Genomic DNA, 18,925 nt, shown 5'->3' with positions numbered 1-18,925 from the left:
AAATTATCCGCCTCTAAAAACAAAGGGATAATTAACCAAATAAAAAAAACACTCCAAGGTGTACTCGTTTGTTGATCAAGTCCCAACATCTTAGGCCTGTTACAGACTCAAAACTCATCATTACTAGTATCACTTATTACAATTCCACATAGGGTGTGGAATCTGAGTATAAGAATTGATGATGAGAAATAGAAGTAGAGTTTAAAAACTCTATTGACTGACGATATTTGATGGTACAAGTGTCCTCTGGATCATCATTGGGCATGGAGTCTTCATATAATCATCAAATGTCAGTCCAGTGGTCAACAAGACCCTCACATCGTCTTGCATTGAAAATTCTTTCTTTGGTCCCTTTCTCCTTCCAGAATAGGTCAAGCATATCATTGGTTGCTAAACCCTACCTCCTTGACCTAACCCCAGGTCCACTTGGTCCCGTGTGGTCCCACACACTATTAAGGATAATTCTTCAAAGATACTTGGAATTCAAGCCTTCACAAGAATTTTAGGGTTTAGGGACCTCCTTTACAAGATATATACCCTAAACCTAAACCTTGAAATTATCCTTGAGCCCTTCCTTGAGAGCCTTCAACCTTGTCTTCCAAAGCAAATAAGCCATACATTTGAGCCGCTCTTGTGAACAGGCCCCTGAGATCCCCCCTCACCTTATCATTTACCTATTCATTTCTTGGTCCTTATCATATTGGGTCTCCTCCCATTAGTGCAAGTCCATAAAGAGTAGGGAGCCATAGACAAGGTGACAGTGGGCTATTGCTCCACTGTTGCCCTTGATCTGGTAGTAATCCTCCAAGGATCCCCTTTTAGGATCCTTGCTAGTTTGAGCAGTAAAAAACCCAAAGATGGGATGTGGATGCAAAGGATAGATGGAAAGTGTCAAGTATGGATTACCATGGACACATAACATCAATCAGTGTCTCCTATTTGTGCCCCTCCTAGATAGTGGAAAGAAAGGCCTCAAGGAAGGTCACACTAGACTAGGGGCAAGGGATAACCACCAAGGTGAAGCATGGGAACAAGAATACAACCAAAAGCGATCTATCATCCAATTCAACCTATGATCCATACTAGAATGCCCTTAAACATTAAATGAAAGCACTTGATACAAAAATGGTTAATGTACCTTATAATAGATGACCCACCTTCATCTGATGAGTAAGCTAGATGAAATAAAGCACCGACCAGAGCATGGATGGAAGGCCTTTGAGGCTAGCTATCTATGGATCATCATATGGCTACCAACCAACAAGTTGAACAAATATGAAAAAAATTTCTCCTAGGGATTACCCACTTGGGTGGGTAGTAGTCATTGTTGCACTCATTTTGTCAAAGTTCTGAGGAAGCAAATGTACCATATTTTTCTTCAAAGGATCAAGATCATCAACTTCAGCACTATGTTATTGTAAACCCATTCTGCAAAATTTTAATGTAAATGATGCTAGTAAGACCATGAATGTATGTAACAACCTAGGTAAGTCTATTATTTATGCAATAATTTTATCCTAGGAGGTTTTTCGTCTCACTGACTCATCTGTGTTTCTAATCACGGATGATCGGTTGAGTTTTTCCCTCCAACCTCATCCCAAAGCTAGGGTGGAGTTCTTCGTCAAAATCTTAGGTGAGTCCTAGTGTTCTAGTCGAGTCTTTTGTAAAAGTGACTTGAAAATAATTTAAAAAATTGGCTAAATTATTTTATTACAAATCACTTGGTCTACTAGATCATATTATGTCGCGGAATTGGGTATGTATTTTGAGGGTCTAAACCGAATAGGTGTTCCACCTTTGAAGGTTGTAAATGTAAAAATCTTATGTAAAAATAATTTAGTGCATGGTCCCTCATACTTAGACACCATGGCTAAAATATTAGAGGGTGGAAAAAATATTAATCCTCTCAAGTGTCAATTAATTAATTAATCTGGCAAAAATAAAATTAATCATAAACCAGAAAATTAATTAATTAAAGTCAAAATTTGAAGTCTGGACTCTAGAGAAATTAAATTCTGCAAGTGGAAAAATTCGTGGGTATCAAAAGAATTAATTTTTGGAGGTCCCTCCAAGAGAATATTGGAAATTTCAAGAAAAATTGGACCCTTAGACCTTGGTGGTTAAGTCAAAGTCAATTTTTTGAGGAAATTAGGTCAAAATAATTAATTTTGAGCTAATAAAAAAGGAATTTAATGAGAAATTCGAAAATTCCTCAAAGTAAATATTTTCAATGGCTAAAATTAAAATATCATGAAGGATTTATCAACGGCCAAGATTATTTTGACGAGGATCGTTCCAACTAGCCGTTATTTCCCACTTGGAGGATTTATCTATAAATTAGAGAGTCATTTGTCTCAAAAGTCATCTGATATCTGGCTAACAAATTGCTGAAGAAGCATCGATGTAACACTATTGTCTCATTGGGAACATTTATTTGAATCATAATAAATACTTTGGGGTGTAGTTCAAGGTGTTCAGTGTTCATTGATTTATGGTATGTGTTGGGTACGGGCTTTCCTATATTTTGTTGATTAATGTTAAAATTTGTCTTCATCAGATCGGGATAAAGCCATTCTATTGATATATTTTGGGTTTATCTTAGATGATTTGATTCACCATGTTGTCGCACAGATTGTCATGACAACACTCAGACCAGGGGTTGTCACTTTGATCCCCGATCTCTCCGTTTAAGCCTGTCTCCCGCGGCTAAGGGGGGTAGACCCTATGGGAAAATGAATGACCAACTATGAAACAGTTGGGTTGAGAGACACGAGGAAACAAGCACTAAATTGATTTTACTAAGTCAATAAACCAGTGCCTTATGAAATGAATGATGAAACAATTTTTTTATCAAATGTTGCAGAGATATAAGCTCATCAACAATCATTTATCATCAAACAAAGCTTAACTTTTTACCAAATGCGAATCAATAAATGCTTAATGGCTTAATGATACTCCAACAGTTTAAAATTTCGAAAAAGATACAGTTTCGATACACAACCATGTAATTTTAAACGCTAACCAGATATCCATTCATGATCATTCAAGCATGCTAAATCATTAATTCCACATCAAAATTTTAGCCTCAGCAAAAGAGATAAAAAGTAATAAATCCTTGAGCTAATACTAAATCTGGCAAAAATTTCCAGAATATTTTTATGTTTTTTTAGATAAAGCAAAATTTTAAAGCTAAATGAAACTTTTAAATAAAAAATCTAAATGACATTAAATCAAAATCTAAACTATAAGAAAATGATTTTTTGAAGTTTTATAATTTTTTTTTATTTTTTAAAAAAAGTTTTAAATTTTTTATAAATTTTAATTCTTAAACTCAAAATGAAACAAAGAAATAATATTTAATTTAAAACTATCCTAAGATTAAAAATCTAAACAAAAACTAACATCTAACGAATTTTTTATGAATCTTTATTTTTTATATTTAAATAAATTTAAAATTAAATAAAAAATAATCTAATGCATGAAAACAAAACAAAGCCTAAATAAAAATTTAAATCTACAGTCACAATCAAACACAATAAAAAATAAAAAAAATGAAAATCGAATTTTTTGATTTTAATTTTTATACACCTAAATCAGATCAAACAAACAAAAAGACCTACGCTATGAAATAAAATGACGCTGAAAACTAAACTAACGCCAAACTTCTAAACTATAATCTGAATGAAATACAACCAAAGTTTAAATTTTTCAACTCGCACTTACGCTGAAAACCAAAAAACGATTTCTTCATACGCAGGCAGGGAAAAGATTCACGTATAACAGTTCACCAAAATTTACCTGGCCCGTAAAAAAAAGGGTGTGATCTCTTACAGTTCAATAGCAGAATGCTCTTCGATGCAGCACGCAGGTCTTGAAGAATATATCCAGCGCCCACGAGAGAAACCTTGAATCATTACTGTGTGTTTGCAGATAGATCGTGGAGAACTTGACGGCAGTAGATTCGTTTTGCAGATGGGAAATCGAGCAGCAGGCAGCGTATGATCATTTGTCTTTTGCAGGTGCACAGGTCGACGGCAGAGGGAACAAGCTCGACGGGATGGAATGAATGAAGTATGGCGGAGAGCTTTGCAGATTGGACCACGCGTATGGTGTATTGTTGCAGTTTTGATGTGCAGGTAGACAGGCGGGATCTGCTCAGCGTGGAAGCTTGGGTTTGCAGAGATGGGAAAATACAACGAAGAATAAGGTCGCGTGGACAGAGCGAATGGCACTGCGCGTGGGGGATATGGAGAATGAAAAATGCGTGGATGAAATGCTGCTTTGATCTGGCGTATGGTGTTAGGGAATGCAGTGTTTTATTTGCAGCAGCAAACAGGCAGTTGGCCAAGCGGCAAGGGCTTTGCCCAGGTCACAAAAGTTTTTCGAGAAATTTCTTCCTGCAATACAATCGAAACCCTCCAGATCTGAAAACAACTGATATTTGAAACCCTTGGACAACAAAATAGTGTAGATAAACCTTGGAAATCTTCAGAAATCCTGCAACCTGGAATGGAAAATCACCCAAAAATAATATGTGCATAAAACAAATTTAAAACCCTAGATCATCTAAACAGCATTTACAACTTTTGACTCTTAAACAGCCAGATTTATCAATAATCCACAGTAATATTTTCAGAGTATAAGTTTAATGTAAGATGCTTTAGAAAACTCTGCATGCATTCATAAAAAAAAATTTTGAATGATTAGCTCGGGATCAAGAACTGACTGGGCTCTTTCAGAAAACACAATCCGGGAGTTGGCTGTTCAGCCGAGAACTTCCCCTAATGCCCGATAATCTGAAAAAAGGATTTCCTGCACAGCTTAAAATCAACCATTAACATAGAGGGAGAAAACAATAGTGAAACCCCGATCAAATGGAGATACCTGCCACTATATTTAAGAATCTAAACTATCATTCAAACCCCAAAGATCAGACAAGATACTTGTGCCTAGATTAATCTTCATTAAGCTATCATCAATGGCTGAAAATAAAATTATGCAGAAAAAATAAAACAATCTTACAACATTTTCAGAAGAGTAACACCAGCAAGATTTTTAACCCCAAAGTCTTCTTTATTGCACAAAAAATGCCTACAAGAGAGCTTTCTTTAGCACCAGACTCTCAGATCAAATCTGATCTCAAATGACCCCTAGCACCATATTTAAAGGAAAAGTTCCCAACAGCTAGTTCGAGTGATCCATGTCAAACTAATCTTAACCGTCGATGAGGATCAAGATATCTCTTAATCTCATCCGTCGAATTTTTAATGCATTAAAAAATTGAAATTCTGCATTTATTTACTCAAAAATATTATTTTATTATTTTTAAGTTTTTATTTTTTTTATTTTATTATTTTTTTAATTTTTCAATTTTTTAATTTATTTTTTATATATATTCCCCCTTTTTATTGTTTTTTATCTTTTCAATTTTTTAATTTTTAATTTTTAATTTATTTTTAAATGGATCCTCGAACTTAGCCTTTGGAAAAATCACCTAGGACCTAGGACTTAGGACTTATGAGGGGATTAAAACATTTTCTAACCCTCAAGACACATTACATCATGACTTTTACAATTTTACATCTCAAGGGGGAAAACCCATTTGACATAGACCCTCATGAACCACTCAGTTCTGCGACCAAATATAATCTAGCATATCAACACACTAGGATTCCTCTAAGATTCTAATGACAAAATCCATTCCGGCTTTGGGGTTAGGCTGAAGGAAAACTCTGCCGATCATGGATCGGTGAGACAAAAAACCTTCCGGAACGTAGATTATCACTAGAAAATTAGGTCCACCTAGGCAATTTACATACATGACTCAACTCTCCTAAGATTATTTACAATTCACACATGCAGACTAGGTTTACAACATAAATTGATCAAGTCAACGATGACTGTCGAATGGCACGGACACGTCAATCAAGCGCTATCCCTTTTGCGAAAAAAAGGGGGTGTATTGCTATGGGAAGTTGACACGTAGTGGTCAACACACCATATGTCTAACAAATTTTCTTGAGAAATATATATAATATTTGCAAGCTCCCCAGTCCTTGGTCTTCAAGTTCACAAACTGTGGGCATGAACCGACATTGTTTGGACTCCAAATATTTATGTGGTTGATTTAACTTCGCTAAGGCTATAGCGTGAATTAATTTTCCAAAGTATTATTAGCCATTTATCAAAAAAATTCCAAAAAAAATATTTCTCAAAATTTATTTTAAAACCTTTGTACATTTGTAAATTTTGTAAATAGATTTGTAATTTAATTTTGCATATTATTTCTTTTAATTGGGTTTTTGGATTTTAAAATATTTTTGTGTATATTGGGGTTTTGGGCATTTTATCTCCATTTTTGCAGGTGAAATCAAGAGAATTTGGAATAGATCTAGATCTAGGCCCATGAGGGTAAGATCTAGTCTCTCAAATTTTTTGCAGGGCTAGCCACAGAAGAATTTTCAAAAAAATTGATGAGCTGAAGCAAAATAATTTTCAGGAGCAAGGATTTCAAATTTTTAGGGCTCCTAGCCCTAGTTTTCTCCTCCAAACCCTCAGTGTCATCCTTCTAGCACTCTGCGTCAGGGTTTCTAGCCTCCTTGAGGTTGGTTGTGACCCCTAGGGGCTTTGGCCTCTCCTCCTAGGCTTGCTGCAGGCCTTCCTCTCCCTCTCGGCCTCCTCCGTTTCCCTTCTTCCTTTCCCCCGGGCCTCCATTCTCCTCCGCGGCCTCTCTTCCTCCCTCATCGGCCTCCGTCCTCCTCTGATTGCCCTTGGTCCCCTTTCTCCCTTAGGGCTTGCAGCTGCCTCTTTTGAGGCCTCTCCTCTTACAGCTGCAAATTCTGATTCATAGCAATGATACATAAGCCCTAAAAACACATTAAGTTGGTCAAAATACTCTAAAATTGCATAATTCAAATTTTCTAGAAATTTGGCCACTTGGGCATTAAGGATCTAACTTGGATCTAAATTTTGGCTTGCTAGAAATTTTCTGCATAAGTGCTAGATCAAATCTGAATTTCTTTGAATAACACACCTAAAAGGACTCAAAAACTAAACTTTTCAGTTTTTGGCAAATTTTTCCAAGTTTTGGGCCAGATTTGGCACTTGTTGTGGCATAAATAACTCATTGATTTTTTGTTCTACTTACTGTTGTAACAAGTTAAATCAGATCTGATATAAGTCTGAACATTGCATCTTAAAGTGGGCTAAAACTCATAATTTACATTAGAAAAGTGTTGGGCATCTCATTGATCATCTGTGGCTATCATAGGCTTGTTGTTTCTCGAATCTAAAGTGATTTTATTACTGTTGTCATAAGGATAACAAGTGTTGATATTTCTGAAGTATTACTGTTGATTTTGATTATTGGAAATCTAACATTCGTTTGTCTTGTCTTAAGCTCTAATAATTGTCAAAGTTTGCACTTAAGACACTCACACATCTAAGCTCTAAGTTTCTAAATCTTGTTTAAGTTACTTTTGGCATTAAGATCAAATTGACATTGTGATTGAATCATTATTGAATAAGTGCTCTACTTTAAGTTCATAATCTTAAGAAGCTTGGGTATTTGTATCAGTTATCTTGTGGGATTGGCATCTTGTGGATTTGATATTGGCATCATCATTGGCATTTACTTGGTTGAAATATCTTTGAAGATCTCTAATTGTTTCAATTGTGGCATTGTCTTTAATAATCTTGCAATTGATATCTTGACTAAGTGTGAGTTAAGTTATTACAGGATTTGTGTACATCTCGTAGTCATTAGAACTTTGTGATTATCTTTGGTATCTACTTCACACTTAAGTATTTGGCACATTCTTGTTTGGTTAAGATTGTCTTTTCATTTATCGTTAAGTACTCTTGTCATAAAGAATAATCATAACTTAAGTACTTAAACATTTAAAACAATCTTAAGCTAAGAACTTCACTCATCCATCTTGCATTTCATTCTAAGAGTAGTTGCATTTAACAACTTACCTCCAAGCATAAGCTTGGTTGATAGACTCCTAGGACAACCCTTTTTCATTTAGCTTGAGGGATTCAGCCCTTCTTAGTGGTTAACACAGTGACCTTGCAGTCATCAAAGCCACAGTCTTTGCAGCGCCAAAGACACTAGATGGTTGGAACACAAGGGGAGGTATCATTAATTGTGTATCTTGCTACTTCCTGTTGGCTTCCATCCCACAACCTACCTACTCTGAAGATTGTTTCTCAAAATAGTTAAGGGAAAGGTTCCATTTAGACTAGGCATATAATCGAAAATTAACCAAGATCCTTGCATCACACTTCGGTCTTAGGAGTTTCATATCTTCTAGGTTAGTCAATCATATAAGCAGCAATTGTCCATCCAATTACTTGGTCATACTTTATAATAAGCAAGAGCTTTTGACTCCATAAGGCACTGGTATCAATTCTAAAACTAATTGAATCATTAATCTTGCTAAATTTTCACCAAGTAGCTAGGCCACTCAACTATGTGTCCTGGGCAAGTTGGTTCCCAACTTGCTTTTCCATTATTTCATTTCCATAGGGATTATCCCCCATAGTCTTCTATTGGGAGATAGCTAGAATGGAGTGGGTGAGGATCAAAGTGACAACCCCCGCCTTGAGCGGTTGTCGCGGTGCCTGTACAATTTGACCGACAACAGTGATCACAAACTCGGTATCTCTTCATCTACCTATGGCTAACGCTACAATTAATTGGGCATGCCCACTGACTTTTCTCTCTTGTACATATGCCTCTTTTCAACACTTCCTTATTAGAAGGCCAAATCGATACCGCAAGTCTCTAGATATGACTAGTCCAGAGCTAGCATCTCCTTGAGAGTTGAGTAGCTCTATGATGATGGGTAGGTCTTCATATACCCACCCAAGCTTGTATTTGAGTTGGTGGTCATCTCATACCCACTTTCCTTTATATTCCAGCTACAGTTGTATCTCTATTGAGATAGGTATGCCCACTGCTTTTCTATTTTATCATCCTTCTTCATGTCGCCATGATAAGATTAAAGGTGAGGTGTTGGAATGATGGTAATATTCACACGTGGTCATTGCTGGCTAAGCATCCTTTTTATTGTATCACTAGGTTATGGCTTAAGAGTTGACCTACTCAACACTATTTTTATTTTAGGTGGCCAAGGCTGACCTAGGCATTTATAAGGGCTCATTACCCTTTCCTAGAGGAAGACACCCCAACTGCATGAGTTGTGTATAAATACACAATACACTCTTCACTTGTGAGACCATCTCATCATATTTTTTCATAAGCGATTGGTTCTTTTATCCTACATGCACCCACATCCTATGTTCTCTTTTTATGCAATGGCTTCCCACTTGTGCTTATGGTTTATGCTGATTTGGGATTTGTTGGTGTTTCCATTTGATCCCCTTTTTATGTTTGCGATCTCAATAGAGGAGAAGTTGAACCTGCCAAGGAAGTTGATGAAGATGATACAGAGGCAGCAATCCAGACCAGGGAACCAAGGGCACCACAGGCATTCCCATCAAGGTCAACACAGACCAGGACTGACTCCCACCTCATAGTTGGCATGGTGCATCTGTCTCGCCCAATTTCTATAGAATGCATGGGTTATAGCCTCTTCGGGTATAGGTTAAGAATTAGAATTAGCAAACTTTTTTTTGTTTAAAGTACAGCATAGATCAGCTCAATAAGATTCTTAACAAAGCAGCAGGTCTACTCATAGACAGAAAGCTTGTGATATGCACACACACACATATAATGCAGGATGACAGATTTACCATTGGAAGGCCTAACACTGGGAAATTTGTACTTCTCTTTGTAAATACAAAGAAATCATATACTAACAACAGCAACAAAAAAGGTACAAACAACTAGTTTTAAATATAATGATCTTTTCTGTTCAAAATTAATACATTTTAAATATAATGTTTTTTTAATATAGCTATCGCTGTCAATCTGTTGAAATTGTAACTAGGTTCGGTCTTCATAATTATGATCTTGTAAAGAGTCAAAAAGAATGTATTTGAGTCAAAAGAAAAGTTATTTTATCATGTCCCATTTGGACATTTAAAAGAAAGAAAATTGAATTTTTAAGTATGATTTTGTCTCCAAGTTGACCAAGTCGGCCCTCCAGAAGTCAAGTCAGCTCAGCATTTAGAGGCACATTTTTGGATGAGGAAACAACTATATATTGGCACCATTACTCCACCATTTGGAAACCAATTCGCACTTCATATGTGGAAGGAAATTTGGGTCTGTGGCATGCGAATCTGAAGCACAATCTGAGGCACATTCTCTGTGTTTAAGCGAACTACCTAAAGCACTATTCTTCTGTGACGAGCGAAGTTTCTGAAGCACATTTTCTGTGGTTAAGCGAGCTACCTGAAGCACTTTCTGTGATTATGCGATCTTCCTGAGGCTATAATCTTCTATGTTTATGTGAGTTTCTGGAGGATATTCTTCTGTGGTTAAGCAAGTTCCTGAGGCACTTTATTTCAGTAGTATATGGCATCCTATGGACAGATTTATGATCAGTCTGGTGAACAGACATAAGGAGGGCTAACTTTGCACTTGGATAATTGGCCTACTGGTCAGGTTAGATGTGACTTGGATTTCTCTTGTTGATGAAGACTTTATAAGGAAAGGATTGCTGGGTTTTCCCCTTGTGGGTTTTGCCCTAGCCGCTGGCCTAATTTCTGGGGTGTCTCTCATCTCTTTGTGCATTGTGATCTCTTCTTGTATATTTAAATGTATAATTATTTGATCACATAACTAAATGAAGTGAATGCTATATATATATATATATATAAAACAACTTAACAAGTAATTACCATGTTCAGAAATTCTAGCTTTCACTCGAATTTCAACACAATCAACTATCAGAAATAGACAATATACTCATTCAAAAAATAGGGACAAGGGATGCTCTGGGGCTCATTACATTTCCATATCCACACGCAAAATGTAAGGCTGTTCTTCCTTGTGAATCTTTCTGATCTTTGTCTACACCCTTTGCAAGCATACTTTGCAGCTCCTGTAAACAAGTTTCTACTAAGATTACAATGGAAAATGCAGAAATAGTAAACGAGTAATACTTGCAGGCTAATGCCTGTGCAACATACAATTTTTTATTTTTCATAAAAAAATTAGATCAAATAGACCTTAACATCACCAGTGCTGGCCACATGAGTCAAAGTCAAAGATGTCTCCTTGTCAGTGTCTTCACTCGTTTCTTCTCTTTTATTGTTAGCAGACTGCTTGGAAACTGACATATCTCCTGAACTGCCCATTTGAAAAGCTTTTCCAAGCTTACTGAGTATCACTGGATCATTCCAATACCTATACAATCATAACAAGAAAGAACTAATTAGTTATGAGATCCAGTCATCAACTCTTCCACTTCATCCTCGGCTGTCCCATTCTGTCTCAACATCTTGAATATAATATGAACAAAGAGGAACATGACATATAGAAGCATATGCAGGCAGTAATAAATTGGGGAATAAAAAACTCAAAATAGTAGTACATATTGAAATTGGAGTCAGAATCAATGAAAAAAACAGATCTATATGAGGCATCAAGTATGGGAGAGGAGTTATTCTTTCTCACTTCATCATTGCAGGAGGTCCACCCTTTGAAATTTCATCCAAAACAGGCTTTAAAGCAGGATCGTTCTTAAGCTGGGCCATCTGTGCTTCAAATTGCATTTTTTGTACAGGGTCTGACAACATCTTAATCAAATTCATTACTGCTGGATCCTAAAGACAACATAATGATCAGAATTGAAACCAGAATGTTTACCAACTAAAGGACTACACTTCAATTTGTTTACAAGATGAATTTCAAAACAGGCAAGCACTCTGAAGATTGACCCTGTCTATGGCAAACTTTTACCTGCATCAGAGAATGGCGAAGATGTTGTGCCATTGTCATGAACTGAGGATTTTGCATAACCTTTTGCATGCTCTTGACATACTTATCTGGATCCAGTTGGGGTGTAGTAGATTGCCCAGCACCCTTCACACTTTGCTGAAGTTGCTGAGCCATCTTCCGAAAGGCTGGATCTTTGGAAACATCCTTTGCCAGCTCTTTTATGCTGGGATCCTGAGAAGAAGCAATAAGAAATAATTAAGAGAAAAGTTCAATAACACAAAAATAAAATGCGAAAACAGAAGTGAAAATCAGCGAAGGAAGTACATTTAAAAGGCTCGACATTGAAGAGAAGTCAAAAGGGCTAGGCAATGTCACATTGTCCTGATTGCCTGTTGGTTTATTTCCTGCTGCATTGTCTGGAATGTCACCAGCGACTGTAGATGGACCCACTGTAGCCTCAGTATATGTGCTTGATGCTTCTTTTGTGTTGTCTGCATCAATCAATAAAAGTTTAATGAGAATGCAACCCCATAGGAAAGGCATTGCCAAGTAGATAAGAAGCAACATCTACCACAAGCTGCTCTATCAGTTTTATATATATTTCGCTTTTGTTCACAAGAGCCAATTAGAGATTATATGAACCAATGTTGCACAACTCGTACTCAGCAAATACTCGACTGGCATATCACTCACCAACTCGGGAAGACTTGGCAAAGACTCAGCAAATAGCAAAAAACTAAAAAATATCTCATTTTTTTGCATAAAAGATAAATTAATGGCATTTCCAACACATACAAGTTATAAAACCATGGTTTACACAAGAATTCATAACATCATCTCATAAAATATGATCATATAACATAACACAATTGATATTTGTATTCAAAAATTTTAAAAGCAAACTAAAAAATGATTTCATAAACAAAATCACATATGGTAGCAACTTGCAAGTTCTCCATGAGTCATAACATAATTAGAAAACCAAAAATAGACAATGTCTCCATGTGCAATGTCATGTCTCATGCATCAGCACGAGGACACCTAGAATAAGCCCTCGAGGAGCTAGTGCCAACATCAGTGGGCTGAAACAACAACTGTGAGGCAGGTGTGTTTGGAGTTTCCATTTGAGAAAATGGAAGACCAAAGGATCTTGTGTCTCCTCATCAAGTCAAATTAATCATCTGTAGGCAACTACTCCACAACCCGTTCAAACTCTAGATCAATGTCATCCAATACAATTGGATCTAAATCCTTTGGATGCATTTGTTTAGTGAGCAGCCAAAAGTTGTAATAGATGTAGACCAGCTTTTGCAACCGCTCATGCTCCAACCTGTTACGCTTTTTTCAATGGATGTTCTCAAACACTGACCAATTGTGCTCACATCCTAAAGCATTACAAGGTTGGCTTAGAACTCTGATTCCAAATTCTTGCAATTTTGGTGCCTCAGTCCCACAACCTATGTAACGATAATAATCATAAATAATAGTTAGTTAAGCTAGTAATTAGGTTGAAGAGGCATGTCTAAATGAGACATGACTCTTCATGAAGAGACACTTGCTTGGTATATAAGCAAGCCTCTCGTTCTCATTTGTAAATCATTCATTCTTATTCATTTTATTTAATATAATATTTATATCCTAAATGGATATCTTGACATTCCAAGTCTTTTGGAGTAATTAATCTGTAGAAGGAACTTTGTTCGCTTCATTGGTATCGGAGCAGTTCGGTCCTCTAGGTTGTTTAACCGGTGTACAAAGCTCGTTCTCCGAGTCTTTGGCTATCGACTCTTCGTCAAATTTATTGTTGTTGCAGTTCCGCTAAATATTTGGGGTTTCTCCGTCTCGCTATCAGGCCTTTGGCTATATATATATATATATAACAAAAATAATAATAAAGATTATTAATTAAAAAAAAAGTCATAAAAAAAAGATTAAAAAAATATAGAAAAAAAAATCAAATTAAAAAAAAAAGTGCATAGTAAAAATAAGAGGGAATCTTTCCAAGTATATTTAAAACTTTTTACGTGGATAAGCCCTTGGTTTTAAAAACAATCCATAGTAATTGCCCATGGTATTTTAAAAAGTTAAAAAACAAAAACAAAAAACAAAAGGAATATGTTTTACTTTCTACGTGGAGAACATTTTAACGGAGGTTTTAAAAACAACCCATGGTAATAGCCCATGGTATTTTGACATCGTGACCGTGTCATATGAAAAGACGTGACCTTTATATTTATTAAGTGGGGTGACATTAAAAATTAATGAAGGGAGTAATTAAGTATATAAAAAAAGTGACCAATTTATTATTAAAAAAAAAGAAGTGAAACTATTATTATTTTAAGATAATAAAGTTATTTTGAAAAGGGGTCTTAATATAAAGAAATACATACATATATAGAGGGCAACAATATAAAGGAGTATTTCTTTTTAATAAAAGGGTATTCAAGTTTTTAACAATCCACATTAAGGGAGAATATTGGAAATATATATATGTAAAAAAGGGAGATAAAATAAGTTAAATATATATATATATATATATATATATATATAAAATCCATACAAAGTTAAAAGAAGTGAAGAAAAAGAAAAAATATGGAATCCCTAAGTAAGGAACAAAAACAATCAATCGCAAGAGATATAGAACAATTAATTACAATAATTGAGCGACAGGGTGAGGAGAGAAAGAGAATGGATTCCTTCTTCCATTCTCTACATCCATCATCACTTCCACAGAATGATGTTATCCAGTGTACCGAGAAAGTGCAGCTAAAAGATCAAGAGAATGACAAAATAGCCAAAATTCAACAAAGCAAGGAAGTGTTAGAACGCGGACATAAAAATCTTGTGGATATACATTACAAAGAAATAATGGAAAAGGACGAAGAAATTTCTTGTCTCAAGGACCATGTCGAAAAATTACTGGCACAAGTGAAGAAGACTAAAGTCTCAAAGAAAGAACTCAAGCAGCATTTATCAGAACAAGAAGAGGAAAATTTACGTTTAAAGAACCTTAATAAAAATTTATTAGAACAAATCAGAGATCTAAAAGATGAAAAACTTAAAATTCAAAACACTGAAAATAAGGTTGATGAATCAAAAACCAAAGAACTTTTACGTCTGAGAAACCATAATCAAAGTCTGCTCAATCAAACTAAGAAACTTAAGGAGGATAAGAAAGCATTAAAAGATAAGTTGGAACAAGTCACTCAAGAAGAAGTATTGAAATCTCCAGCCACAACAGTTCAAGTTGAAAATAAGGGAATGAATACCGATCCAATGAATATGACAACTCAAGAAGACAAGTTAGTTGAAGAAACGACACATGTAGATGTTGCAGTTCAGACAATGGACATCCCAAGTGAATGTTCCATAACCAATTCAACAACATCTTCACCAGAAGAAAATCTAAAAACTTTATATCGGCATCTGAATCATGAGAATAGACAAATCAACCAAGTTGTGTATTAGGACCATTCAAACCGTAGACAACAAATTAATGTTTCAGAGAATAATGACGTAACATCAATTCCATCTTATGCTGACAAGTCGTTACAAAATTTTAGTGATCAAAATGCTATACAGAAGATTAATCTGGGGTGGTCTGATCCCTTCTCAGTGTGACAATTTTGTTTGTCACTAAGAAGATCATATCAACTTGTATCGACGAAGATGACTGTTCCAAGACAGAAAGATGTTCGAAGCCGAAAAAGAGATCAAGCCTTTTGTCATCGACAAGCTTTGAGGACAAAGCTTTTTGAGGAAGGAGGCAACGTAACGATAATAATCATAAATAATAGTTAGTTAAGCTAGTAATGAGGTTGAAGAGGCATGTCTAAATGAGACATGACTCTTCATGAAGAGACACTTGCTTGGTATATAAGCAAGTCTCTCGTTCTCATTTGTAAATCATTCATTCTTATTCATTTTATTTAATATAATATTTATATCCTAAATGGATATCTTGACATTCCAAGTCTTTTGGAGTAATTAATCTGTAGAAGGAACTTTGTTAGCTTCAACCTATCCACCAATTGGTTGTAAAAAACAACAAAAAAGTTTAGAGTGTTGCAAATTGCAATGCCAAACTTAAAGAATTTATAGAATTTAAAAATTGAATCTTACATGGCATTTTCTTGTCCTTGAGCCGTATGGTTGAGCTAAATCCAAACATGCCAAATGCTTCCTTGTACATGTCTCGTTGCAAACTGATTTTGTCTTGAATTTCTTGGCTCGAGAACATCCTCTCAATGCATATTATGACACCTCTCATCACCTCGAGATCTTTTTGAATATTAGACCCCTCATTATAGAATATGCTTGGATTTAGATATGCTCCTATTGCATGCAACAGTGAATGTAGTTGCTTGTCCCACCTGGAATCAATAATTTCCCATATAGGGAGATATTTAGATGAATCTCCCCTATAAAAAGCCTTGATGGCCTCTTTGGACCTATCCATGCCCTCATAAATGTAGCTCATTGGAGGCTTGTCTCCATCCATGATCCTCAATACTTTCACAAGGGGCTCGGTTAAGCTAACAATCTTACTGACTTTCTCCCACAAGCCCTCTTTGAAGAGATACACCTTCATAACCATGGCATCTAGTTTTGTGTTATCTTTCCAAAATAGCCATTGTTGGCTACAAAACATTTGTCTCAAAGCTTGGTACTCATTCAAAAGGATTTGGAGGGAGAGGAAATTAGTGGCAAATAGGGTGACAACAGACCGACTGAGCTCACCCTCTATGAATTCTCTCATAAGACTCAGCACCCAAGCATGGTTATAAATGTACTTGGTTATTTGTTTGCACTCTACAACAACATCTTGCACCCACAGAAACTTCCTGTAGTCCTCCAAAATCAGGTCTATGCAATGGGAAACACATGGGCTCCAAAAAATGGTAGGATATTTTTGGTTAGCATTCTTCCAGCTGCCACATATTTTGCAACATTGTCCATGATTATATGGAGAAAATTTTTTACCCCAACTTCCCCCACAACCTCTTACAACATCGAAAAAATCAGACTTGCGTCTTTTACATGTGAACATGCATCAATGGTCTTTAGGAACATGGTTCCTTTAGAGCAACCAAAAATAAAGTTGATGAATGTTCTACCTCTTTTGATCTATCCACCCATCTAACATAATTGTGCACCCAGTGGTCTTCCATGAGTTTTTAATGCTCTCCAACTATGCCTTGACACGTTCAAACTCCTCATTAACATCTTCCTCCCTCTAAGAAGGTGCTTTGTAGTCAAGGCTAGCACATGCAATTGCATCTACCAGGGGCTGAAAGCAAGGTGACTTTACATAGTTAAATGGAAGACTATCATGATACCAAGACCTCCTCACTGCCATATCTGCCTCCTTTCTTTTTTCATTAAAAATTTCCAAGATTGGCTGAGATCCCAGACCAATGCGAGGAAGGAATAAAGGAGAGTTATATGAGATGCATTTGCTACAACATTTGATGAGCCAGTACCTGTAGGAACATGTTGACCCTATGTCTGTCTCTGAGATCCACCCATTGTTGTAGTTTCTTGCTTCATTCTTGCTCTCTGAGCAATTTGTTCCTGAATGGCATCCAAACTAGCTTGCACTTTGGTTGTGACTTCTAGAGGGCAATGATCACAAACTGCCACATCTTTACATACTATTCTAGGCAGGTGGTATTTCAATCTGTTTATGCCCCCAAACACCACAATGAGACAACATTGCATTTGACTCACATTAGAAATGAGAATTTCACAAGAACCATATTTCCAGGCTTCATCAAGATGACTTCTAGACTTGGATTTAGGAGCCATGGAATTTATGGATTAGGATGACAATCTGATTTCGGAAAGAAAAATTAAATTAAAAAAATGTAATTTTTTTAATTGTTGATACCTGCAACAAGAAGTGCAATAAAAAAGGCCCTGTTACCCACCACCCATGGGTAGTATCCATAGGAGAATTTTTTTTCTCCTAGATGATGTTGATTTGGGGTAGCATCAGATGTGCTCTAGCCACGAAAATTGGTGGAGAGGCTAAGGCACATGAGATCTCTAATGCCCAGAAAACGTTTGGGTAGATTCTAAACAGTTTAGGAGATATTAAAATAATTAATATTTTTAATGGAGTCCCTAAGTCTAAACTTAGGGAAATTAAAATATTAATGTGAATTAATATAAAACTCTGTTAGAATGGTCCAAAAGGCATGGATCAAGCCAGATCTAATCTTCGCTGTTGACTAGGGACTAAAACTCGATTGTTGATTTGTCAATGAGAAAAGTATAAGAAGAGGCTTGAGGGTCACTTGGAGAACACACCAAGAGATCAAGGTTTCGACTTTCTAGGGCTAAGTTTGCTGAGAAAGTTGAGAGAGTGATCAGAGTTGCAGCTAAGGGGCAGTGAATACAGAAGGAGAGAGGCAAAGATAGCACCAGAAGGATCAGCACAGTAGTTGGAGAGAGGGATGCAGAGGGCAAAAGCCGGAACTGCCAGGAACAGCCGAAACAGCCGGGAAAGCTGACGCAAAGGGCAGAAGCTGGAACTGTCAGGAAAGCTGACGCAAAGGGCAGAAGCCGGAACTATCGGGAACAACCGAAACTTTCTAGAATTGTCGGAACAGTCGGGAAAGCTGACAGAGAGGGCAGAAGAGGCTGATGCGGTCCCTAGAGGTTGACACTGGAGTTTTTCGTTGGGCAAATTGGAGCTGAGGCGCTGCCGGAGTGTTTATCCGAGGTTTCAACTGGAGCATCTGTCTCCGAAGGAGAGGTACTACTGCCGAGATTTTTCTCTATTGGGTGAGCTGGATTTGGCACCCAGATTGTATTCTAAAACTACATAATAAATCAAACCCTCAGATAGTTGCACCGGTTTTCCTGCATTGGGTTTTTTCGGGGACATTAGTCCAAAAATAACGATGTCATTTGTGTGCTTATTTCTATTTCCTTCAGTTGCTGATCTGTAATGTGTTGAGCATGTACTTGTGTTTATTTCCAGTATTTACATGGTAAATAACTTGTTAATTAACAGAACAAGTAGGTAGGAATAAATCGGTAAAGTGTATGAAGGGTTTCTAACGT

General features: G+C 36.4%; 1 protein-coding gene across 4 annotated transcripts in view; it reads right to left on the bottom strand.

Moving 5' to 3' along the window:
• Positions 1-18,925, bottom strand: part of LOC149155578 (ankyrin repeat domain-containing protein 2A-like) — a 175,236-nt gene that overhangs the window by 50,568 nt on the left and 105,743 nt on the right. For 2 of the 4 annotated variants that reach the window (XM_089445751.1, XM_089445752.1), the window contains exons 2-6: positions 12,179-12,345; positions 11,876-12,085; positions 11,591-11,739; positions 11,143-11,320; positions 10,923-11,015 (exon numbers count right to left, since the gene is read on the bottom strand). In XM_089445751.1, the coding sequence (XP_089301877.1) occupies positions 10,923-11,015; positions 11,143-11,320; positions 11,591-11,739; positions 11,876-12,085; positions 12,179-12,345 (797 nt within the window). The remainder of the gene's footprint in view (positions 1-10,922; positions 11,016-11,142; positions 11,321-11,590; positions 11,740-11,875; positions 12,086-12,178; positions 12,346-18,925) is intronic. The other 2 variants (XM_089445754.1, XM_089445753.1) reach the window with 2 other exon arrangements.

The sequence above is a fragment of the Pinus tabuliformis genome, chromosome 9, assembly GCF_031772625.1.
Source record: "Pinus tabuliformis cultivar Carrire ecotype Pingquan chromosome 9, CPIR1, whole genome shotgun sequence".
NCBI lineage: Eukaryota > Viridiplantae > Streptophyta > Pinopsida > Pinales > Pinaceae > Pinus > Pinus tabuliformis.
This window is presented reverse-complemented; position numbering and strand designations above follow the sequence as displayed.